Source organism: Thamnophis elegans, chromosome 10 (assembly GCF_009769535.1).
Source record: "Thamnophis elegans isolate rThaEle1 chromosome 10, rThaEle1.pri, whole genome shotgun sequence".
Classification (NCBI taxonomy): domain Eukaryota; kingdom Metazoa; phylum Chordata; class Lepidosauria; order Squamata; family Colubridae; genus Thamnophis; species Thamnophis elegans.
Genome location: NC_045550.1, coordinates 23,143,396 through 23,153,388, shown reverse-complemented (window position 1 = coordinate 23,153,388; position 9,993 = coordinate 23,143,396). Strand labels below are relative to the sequence as shown.

General features: G+C 36.5%; 1 protein-coding gene across 3 annotated transcripts in view; it reads right to left on the bottom strand.

The window, feature by feature from the left end:
• Positions 1–894: 894 nt before the first annotated feature.
• ACTR1A (actin related protein 1A) overlaps positions 895–9,993 on the bottom strand; it is a 29,208-nt gene continuing 20,109 nt past the window's right edge. For all 3 annotated transcript variants that reach the window (XM_032224945.1, XM_032224947.1, XM_032224946.1), the window contains 5 exons: positions 9,632–9,724; positions 9,090–9,264; positions 8,298–8,359; positions 5,214–5,254; positions 895–4,291 (listed from right to left, as the gene is read on the bottom strand). In XM_032224945.1, coding sequence (XP_032080836.1) covers positions 4,189–4,291; positions 5,214–5,254; positions 8,298–8,359; positions 9,090–9,264; positions 9,632–9,724 — 474 coding nt within the window. In that variant the 3' untranslated portion in view covers positions 895–4,188. The remainder of the gene's footprint in view (positions 4,292–5,213; positions 5,255–8,297; positions 8,360–9,089; positions 9,265–9,631; positions 9,725–9,993) is intronic.

Here is a 9,993-nt window from a genome sequence, read left to right as displayed (position 1 = left end):
TTCCGAGACCGTTGGTGGCAGAAGGCTCAATCAAGCTGCCAACCCAAGTATATTATTAAAATACCAGTAATAACAAAAATACCAATTATATTAGGTCAGCCTAGCTGCATAACCTGGAAATGTTCCTCCAACTCACTGGAATGTTTTAAACTGAAGAAAGCTTGTCTAGTATGTAAGAATCCTAGCTATCTTAAGGAACGCTACAATAGATAGAAGATTAAAATTTGGCTGCATCTGCTACCAAGAGTCTGCAACCTTAAACACTCAAAGAGCCAATTGGACCCGTTTCCCACAGAAAACAGCGGGAGCCAATAATTTCATAACTGGTTTGACTGCGTAGCCGTGGCCAACTCAACGTCACTCCTACCCAGTCACATGATATCCCCTCAGTCATGCCTACCCAACAGGTCATTAGGGCAGAGAACCGGTTATTAAATTATTTGCCCCTCCCAGCCCTACCTCAATCCTCCCATCCCAGCCACCTTTTGCCACACCCAGCCTCGGGTGTGTTGTTCACCCTCTATCACCTCTCCCCTCTTTCCTCTGTCTCCTTTCCTTCTCTGTCCTTTTCTGTCTCTCCTTTTCCCTTCTCTCTCTCACCTCTTCCCTTTTTCTACTCTCTCCCTCTCCTTTTCTCTCTCTCTAGCCAAACAGAATTACTTCCAAAGAGGACACCAACTCCTCAAACCATATTTTCTCTTCTGTTTAATTCTGCCCAACTCTGCAATTTTCTTGGCAATAGTTTTTTTTCCCCAGAAGTGGTTTGCCACTGCTTCCTTCATAGGGTAGAGAGAAAGTGATTGGCCCAAGATAACTAAGCAGGCTTTGTGTCTAAGATTCCAAAGAAAATAAGATCACTCCCATTAATTGAATCAAACAGTTTCTCCAATCAAATAATTACACTATGTATTAATAATTTTATTTACGTACAGTAGGCAATACCCCACAGTGATTTGCACATCTGTGTGAAGTATAGCATCAGACTGATAAAACCAGTGCTGGGTTTGTCTGTTTAGTATACAATTTTACTGCTTCTGATGTCAAAACAAATTGCCATGAATTAAAAGAAGGGGGTAATTAAGGATTGTTTATACATAGGAATGCTACTTCCACAAACATACAGCCATAAACATGAACTAAAACAAATTACAGTAATGGTTTGCCATCCTTCATGCCAGTACAAGCTGTAGCCCTTATTATTTCCAACTGACCCTTCATTACTGCAATTTCAGTACCAATTTCATTAATACTAAAATTTTCTGTTTTTTCAAGTAACTCAAGTAAGACTGAAGGCCTCCAAAGTAATAGCCTGCACTGGACAAACATTTCAAATGCTATACAACTAAAATAAAATGTGACATTATCATAGTGCAAGGTAAGAAATACGGGCTAGGTGCCCTTTTCCTGCAGTGAAAAACCAGTCCTGTGGTCTTCCATCAGAAATACCAGGTTACCCTGTACATAAATCTTGTCAAAAGAAAAGCTAATACAATACTCAATATTTTTTTATTAGGCTACTGCCTCTAAACCTGCATTTAACCCTTTAGTTTTCTAAACGTTGTCTAATGACAGTACCCCTTCTACCATATTTGAACATATTTAGAGCCAACAGGAAAAGTATACTTGTATAGAAAAACAGACCTATAACTCAAGCCTTGATCAACGCAACAATGAACTTGCTTGAGCCTCTGCTCTGAAAGCAAATAGTTAAAATAAAAGCAGAGCAACTTCTCAAGATCTTGCTTAGGCATGCAATGAACTTTTGAATCAAGCATAGCAGAAATTTCATTTCAGTTCCAATCACAAACGAAATGACTTGTTCAGGAAGGTTTAATTAAAACAATGACTGAATTGGGAGATTCTTATTTTGTAATGATGATATGATTTCCTAGCAATGTCACCTTAAATGCTTAGGATACATCCAAGGTAAGAAAACCATAAATAATATCAGGAAATAAAGAAACACACAGGAGATCATTTGTAGCAGCATTTTAGAAGAACCTTACAAAATGTAGTGTACAGTCATTTTATTTTTTAATGTAACTATTATTCTCAATAAACTGTGAACCTAGAAAATGCCTTGTGCTATTCTTTAATCTTAGAGGATTATTAAATGGGCAGAGTCATTCTTGTCACAGTATAGATTTTCATTAATGAAGATAAGGACATAATGGTGAAATCTGAATATTATTCATTAAAGGAACATTATCGCTCTATCCCCCAAATCCTTTCTTTGTAACAGAAGAAATGGCTAGAAAGGACTCTACGTATTCCTGTACTACACAACTATTTATGTACACTTCGAGAATTGCTGAATTCAGATGTTTGCTTTCCTCTCTTATAAGTCAATTCTAATTAGACTCTTCTGAAAATACATCTGCTCTTACACTAAAAGGGGACTAAGCAAAACATACTCGGGAGAATTATATCTTTAGGTCTTACCCTATTTTTAACACTAAAGAATGGCTGAATAATGCACAAGACTATATGTATTATATGCATTTCTAATCAGCCTGCTGGCAAGAGAAGCTATATTTCCTCCATCCATTCAGCCATAATGGATCTTCCTCTTATGAACACTGAAACAGAGGCAGAATTCCACTAAATATCCAGTTTGCCTACTTAATTCTTGTGTAATTTTTCTGAGAATGCTAATAACCTAAGAAGGAAAACAGGCTTTCAACCAAAAACACAACAGGACCACATTTATAATATACTAATAGCAAACACTCTGTATTTCTCCTCTGGGATAGTACAAGTTATTTAATATTTACTTCTGACTACGGTTTCTCTTCCAATATTTGGCTATTGGTAGATGTAAGGCTTTTTTTTCCTGATGCCTAATCTTCAAATACTTAAATGGACAAAAATGCAAAAATATTTGGTTTTCAGCAGCAAAGTAAAAAAACATAAGCACCAAAATATATATAAAAAAATAAAATAAAAAATGAGTTCAAAGCAGATTTTCATTTCTGTAGCATAGAAAATCAGAGGCTGACATTATTTTAGAATGCCAACCTTCTGTAGATTACTATTAAACTCAAACATTCTGATACAGTTCATATTTTTCTCATGTGGTGCATTCACTGAAACAACAAATCAAAAAATAATGCAGTAGGGTTGCCAAACAGATCTCATAGTATTTAACAAATATTTTGTTAAAACATTAGTGCTAGTATTAAACTATGAGCAAGTACAATATAATAGGACACAGAAAATGGTGGAACTAATTTATAGTAATAATAGTTCAGCAACCACTAAAACTTCTCAATAAATAAAACAACTCTGGAAAACAATTGCATGGCTCCCCACCAAGCTTGGCTGAAGGTCCTTTGGGCAGAAATTGTGACACAGGAACAATGTCTTTGCATTTCAGGAAGAATCAGTATTAATTTAGAAACTACATGTTTGGGAAAAGAGAGATGGTGAGCAGAGGAAGAATAGAATGGGCCATCAAACACATTTTGGAATCATCTTCCAATTAGTTAAATGACATCTGCTTTATTATAGGCTGCCAAAACCAACTGTCTAGAAAAGAACAAAGAAGGCTCTTTCTGATTTATGTCATGCAATATAAACTAGTTCCTAAAATTAACTGCTCCAATTATCATATCGTGATTCTGATTCACACACATCAGCCTAAGAATATACATACATGTACAAAGCAGTAAATGGAGTAGTAATAGTTAAGAATGTGCTTATTCTCTTTTCTGCATATGTCAGGGGAAAAAAGTGGTGTGGAAGGAAAACTCTGAATTAACCATCTAAAAAATATCTGCTGAGCCCTGGAAATAACTATCATTTTCTGTGCTCAATTTCCACCTGGTCAGCCTATTTAAATTTGATCCAATGTTAGTTGACATTTCCTATTTCTATCTTATTATTCACTTTTATATTACCCAAAGTTTCTTCTGAAACATAATAGGGTTTTCTTCCTTCCTCCTTAAAGGTTTGTGGGTCACCTAGGAAAAAAAAGGGGGGGGATTTTTCCAGTGTATTAAGTCTCAAACCCACACAACCAATTGGAAGTCAAGCCAAAACCCAGCTTTCCCTTTGGCTCTGTGAAAGTCCAGGGTGTGCTGGCACCCATCTATCCATTCATGCATACACAGACAACCCCTTAGAGATTCAGAAAAGAGAGTTAAGAATAAGAACAAATATCTAAAGAGATCCCTGAACTTGCCAGGGTTAGAAGGTTTTTCGGTGGATTGCCCAGGAACTGTCTTCCTCATATTCTTTCTTGGAAACCCACATTTTCTTAAACGTGTCAAGTGAAGCCAGGATGGAGCCTCTGTAGAGGAACAAGCACAGAAGTTAGATGCATGACTATTAGGAATAACTTTTTAAAAATCTTTCTAAAAATAATACTAAACTCATAGTCATCAACTTGTTATTAATGAAAATTAAAGTATGTCCAGAAATTTCTTTTCAAAAGTATGGCAAACAAAATAATCAGCATTTGATTTATCTAAATCCATTTATCATCTATCAGTGGTGGGTTCCAGGCGGTATGCCCCAGTATGGGCGTACTGGTGACAGCTGGGAGCAGTGGCCACCGTACTGGAATGCTGTTTTGGAGGGCCCACCCACCCGCCCTCGTTCCTTACCTGTATTTAAGCCAATCGGGCTATTTGTGCCTGCATGCGCAGTGCACGGCGCCTGCGCAAGCTCTGCCAAGCAGCTGGAGCATCGCTAGGCAGTGGGTGCGCATGCGTGCACACACGCATACCCGAGGTGGATGCCCAGCTCCATCGCAGCATACCGGTTACGACGGGATCTGGAACCCACCACTGCTATCTATATCTATCTATCATCTCTTTCTATTTACCTACCTATCATCTCCCTCTCTCTCTCTCCCCCTCCCCCTCCCTCTCTCCCCCTCCCCCCCTCTCTCTCCGTCTGTCTGTCTGTCTGTCTATTTATCTCTATCTATTTGACTGGCCAAAGTGAACTAGCTGACTTCTATGTCAAAGCAAGGATTGGAACCTGGATCTTCCAACACCTTAACCACTCCACATTAAAAAGTTTGTTTTAAACTTCCCCAAAGAGCAATTATTTAACCACAGTAATTTATTGTATACCATATACAGTACAAGACTCTAGTTCAAAGTCTTGTTAGCTTTAAAAGAGTCCCTTTCTATTTTAATAAAATGTGTGGATCCATGTCAGGCAAGTGAAACTACATTTTCTGCTGCAGGAGATGTTGTACATACCCAATCCATGTAGAATATAATCTCTCTTGAGGAGCAGATATCTAGGAATTAAAATAAAAAGTGAGGAAGATTCAGGAGAAGACATTTATTGTCAATATACCAAACTTACAAAGCTCTTCTATTGCAGGCTATTGGATTTTTTTCCCTAACAGTCCCAACCAACTGATTTGAAAGCAAAAAAGATACTTATTACTGTGGTTGACAATTTGTTCAAATGACTCTTTGAAGTATATAGTTGCGTTTACTTCACACTGAACCATAAATCACCTTTACCACATTTTAACCTACTTGTTTATTAACATAGCTCCTGATGTTAATTTATGATTAAGATGGTCATCTAAATCCTGAAAATTCATAAACCATAGGTTGGTTAACCATCAGTAGCTGCATTTTACAACCAAAGTAAGATAATTTATGTCTTTCTAAATTAATTTACCACTCTAAATAATTCCAAGAACGGCAATGGTTAGGGATCTTGAGAGTTATAGTTCAGCAACATATGAGGGCCACAGTAATTACATCATTGTGTTATAGGTTTCATAGGAGAGGCACTAGCAGCTTTGGCAGAATGAAGAGCTGGTAAGTAGACTGGCTATTTGATAATTCCTCTTTGGACAAGGAATCCAGAGCTATAATTGTACTCAACAATGAACTAAAGGGCCACCATCAGTGAACTGTTGGAGAGTACTACTTGGTCTGTCGTGTGGATGCTTGGGTGGTTTAGGGGTGGGGAATTTTTTGGTGGGTGGGGGTGTGCGTGGGGTCTGCCATGTGTGTTGAGCCCGGTCTCTGGATGTTATGTGAATTTCGTTGTATGTGTATACTGTGCATATACGTACAATGACAATAAAGTTTATATCTTTGTATCTTATATATCTTAAAAGACTTGAGATTGCCCACAAGTGGTACAGACAGTTGTCCCTCACAAGGAGACAACAAGACAGTGGTCTCAGGCAGGTTTACTTAGGCAGGTTTAGAGCTCAGGCAAAGGAATAGCCATCTTGCTCAAACTGCGGTTGGTGCCTTTGAAAAAGACACTAAGTGACTGGATTAATTTAACAGATGATAGAATACTTAATATTGAAGGGTATGATTTGGTATATGGCTGGCATGCTTATTTGCTATACAACAAAAAGGTGGATAAGAATTTTAAAAGTCATATTTTAAGGAATGCTCTACTGCGAGTTTGGAAAAAATATCAATACAAATTAAATGATAAGATATCTATGTGGGCTATTCCTAGACATGCAATAGAAAATATGAATATAGTACAAAAACAGGATGTAACTACTTATAGACAGCTTCTTACTGTAGAAAGAGGTGTACTACAAATGAAACCCTTGGATGTACTAAAAAAGGAAAAAGTAATTCAAACATGGTTTCAATACGGGCAGTTACAGGCTAGATGGAAAATAGATAAAAAAATTGGCTTTATGCAAGTCGAGGATAATTTACTTAAACAAATTAGAGATCAAAGTCCAATGCATATAAAGAGATTATATAATGTACTAATAGAAATTGACTCCGAAACAGAACTAGTTAAAGACTGCATGATTAAATGGGCTCAAAATGTTGAAGAACCAATAATGCTGGATACATGGGAAAAGATATGGGTGAGAAATGTAAAGTTTACACAGGCCCAAAACTTGAGAGAAAATTTTTATAAGATGTTTTATAGATGGCATTTAGATCCTAAAAAAATGGCTTCTATGTATCCAAAATTACAACCCAAATGCTGGAGATGTGAGTGTATGGATGCTACATATTTTCATATATGGTGGACTTGCAAAACAGTTAAAGCAATTTGGATTAAAATATGGTGGATTATGCAAAATGTTCTTTAAAAAGGGATAATGTTTACCCCTCAGTTATTTTTGTTAGGCATAATTACTGATTGTACAGTTGTAGAGACTAATCTGATATTGCATTTAATAACTGCAGCTAGATTGTTGGTGGCGCAATACTGGAAGAAGGAAGATTTGCCTACTATTCAAGAATGGACATTGAAAGTAACAAACCTAGCCGAGATGGCCAAAATATCTGCATATCTTAAGGACCATTCAAACGAGAGATATAAATTGGAGTGGAAAAGATGGATTGATTATACTCAAAATAAATACGGGACTAAGAAACTCCAGATAGCTTGTGATTAGAGATCAGGAATTATAAATTATCTAGAGTTAGTCCAGCAAGGAGGAGCTAGTTCAATGGAAATACGTTGTTCACCATCTTTTTGGGTTTTTTTTTTTCTTAAACTGTATTTTAGATTCTGCTAGAGATTTATACCCTGTATTGGTTCTGGGAAGTCGGGGGGAGGGGGAAGGTTGGTGGGGTTTGGGCGGGGAGTGGGAACTAAACACTTGTGTTTTTTTCTTTTCAAGAATGTTTAATAAAAAGATTTATAAACTTTTTTTTAAAAAAGACCCTAAGCTCACATATTTTCTTTTAATCATTTTCAGAAATTACTTGTCAACTGCCTTTCAGCTATTGGGAATCTTTACATTGACACATTTTAAAACACTGAATGAGTTTCCATCAATTGTTAGCTAAACACATTTGAACTACAAGCTTAAATTAAAAAAAAAAATAAACAGCAAAAAGCGTGATTAAAACTTTGATTTTAGAAAATTGCAAATGGACTATAAGACTCCAGATAAAGTTGAAATAAGATTTCGGACTTAATTACACAGAATTCTTCCAGTAAGAAATGAGTTTGTTTTAAATGTTTTTTTAAAATAAAATAAAATAAGTTTTAGAAAATGGGCATGAGGGGGTATTGGAAGAAACTAAAGATTACAATTAAAGGAGATGACTCAAACTTAATTTATAAATACAAAATGATGCAAACTATTTTAACATTGGACATAATAAGGGATAATTTTTGAACAATAGATTCAGAAGTTAATTTTGCCTCTTTGGACCGACTATGTCTAAAATATGTTATGGAACAAGTTCTACTTTACAACACTGAGACAGAGTTGAAATTGGATTTAAAAATGGCAGGTACAAGAATGACATGCAAAAGTATGTTACATTGGACATGTTGTGCTCCCCTGCTACAGCCTCCAAACAAGCTCTACATACCCTGATTTTGACATCTTTAGGGGCCAGTTTCTTTACTTCACTTAGAAGCCTATCACCAAAACCTATTAAATATAAGCAATAATTTGAATTAACAACCCAGGGTATTATAAAATAATCAAGGTTTCCTGAAAACAAATCTAAAATCAACCAACCAATCGCTGAAACAATACCTACATCTTCTTCCTCTATAATAAAGGAATACATGAAATGTATTAATACATAAACTACACCAATGGTCCCTAACCCCTGGGCCATGGACCAATCTGTGGCCCTTTGGTAACCAGGCTGTGTCCATTGGCAACCAGGCTTGCAAGTGTGCGAAGTTTCATTTGCGCATGGGCGGGAGCTAGGTTGCGCATGCGAAATCATCTCCTCCCAGTTGCTGCTGCCACCTCCATTACTGCTATTGCTGGTCTGTGAGCCAGAAAGGTTGGGGAATGCTGAGGACAGATCAGAGAAATAATAGAATAGGAAAAACCATTTAAGAACACAAAAACTGTATTTCATTAATATTAAAAAAGAGACATATTAGGAAATGCTATGACTATTTTCCCAGAAATGGTATGTGAAACTAGCCTGCTGACTTCCAGTTCTTCCAAAAGGACTGGAAGAAGATTTTTCTGGGAACAATTTTTGCCTACTTCCAGGAAAAGAATTATATGGAGTGCTGCCAATATCTACTCCCAAGGAGCTAATATTATTTTCAATAGCTTTAAAGAAGATGAGGGGACAAGTTTAAAGTTAAGTTCAAACATCACATGTTTATAAAGTCAAATAAGCATCAGAAGGAACCTTTGAAAAGCGTGGAGCCTCCAGAAAGCACAATGTTGGAAAAGAGAGTTCGTCTTAAGTCCATATCAGACTTCTGAACTGCAAAAACCAGAACTTCATGCAATCCCTCACATTCTTCTCCAATCAGATCTGGACGGAACAGTAATTCAGGAGCCCTGAATCGGGCAGGACCAATCTGCAAAAAGAGCAAGAATGTCAGGATTCTGGTTCATATATAAGAAATCTTATTTCTTAGATTGAAAAACTGTCACACAAATATTCTTACGATCATACAAAGACTTTTTTCCCACCACAGTAGTCTAATCTAAAAGGACCCTTAAACAGAACTTGAAGTGCAGAGACCTCCTTCTCTTCAGTATTGTAGTGATAAGCTGACATGCTTATAAATTACTCTATTTTAAGATTCCATAGTAGGACTTAGGCAGACTTACCAAGATTGTGTCCGATGACTGACACCAAAAGTATCAAGTACTGTATCACTTCAGAACATTTCCCCATGATTTATTTAAGAAATATTTAAATTATGTGAAGTTTTAACAAACCTCAATGGTGCTTCCATCAGGAAGGTAATATTGAGCTTTTTCAGTTTCTAAAGTTTCATCCTTCTGAGGATTTATTGACAGATAGCAAGCCCGCTGTGGAAGAATGACAAGCAAAGATAATAATCATGAACATTTGAACAAGCAGCCCACTGTAAAACAATCTTCTCCCAGATGCTCCACATCTACTGTCATTCATTAGTTTTTTGCCTTTCGGTATTGTTTTTATTCACACTTCTAACATGGAAGGAGCCTCACCATCAAAACAACGTCATAAAATTCTTAACCATTTGATGACTAAAAATGATAAATTCTAGAAAATTTATTAAGAACCAGAAGTTCTTCAAAGAAAATCCAGACTAGCA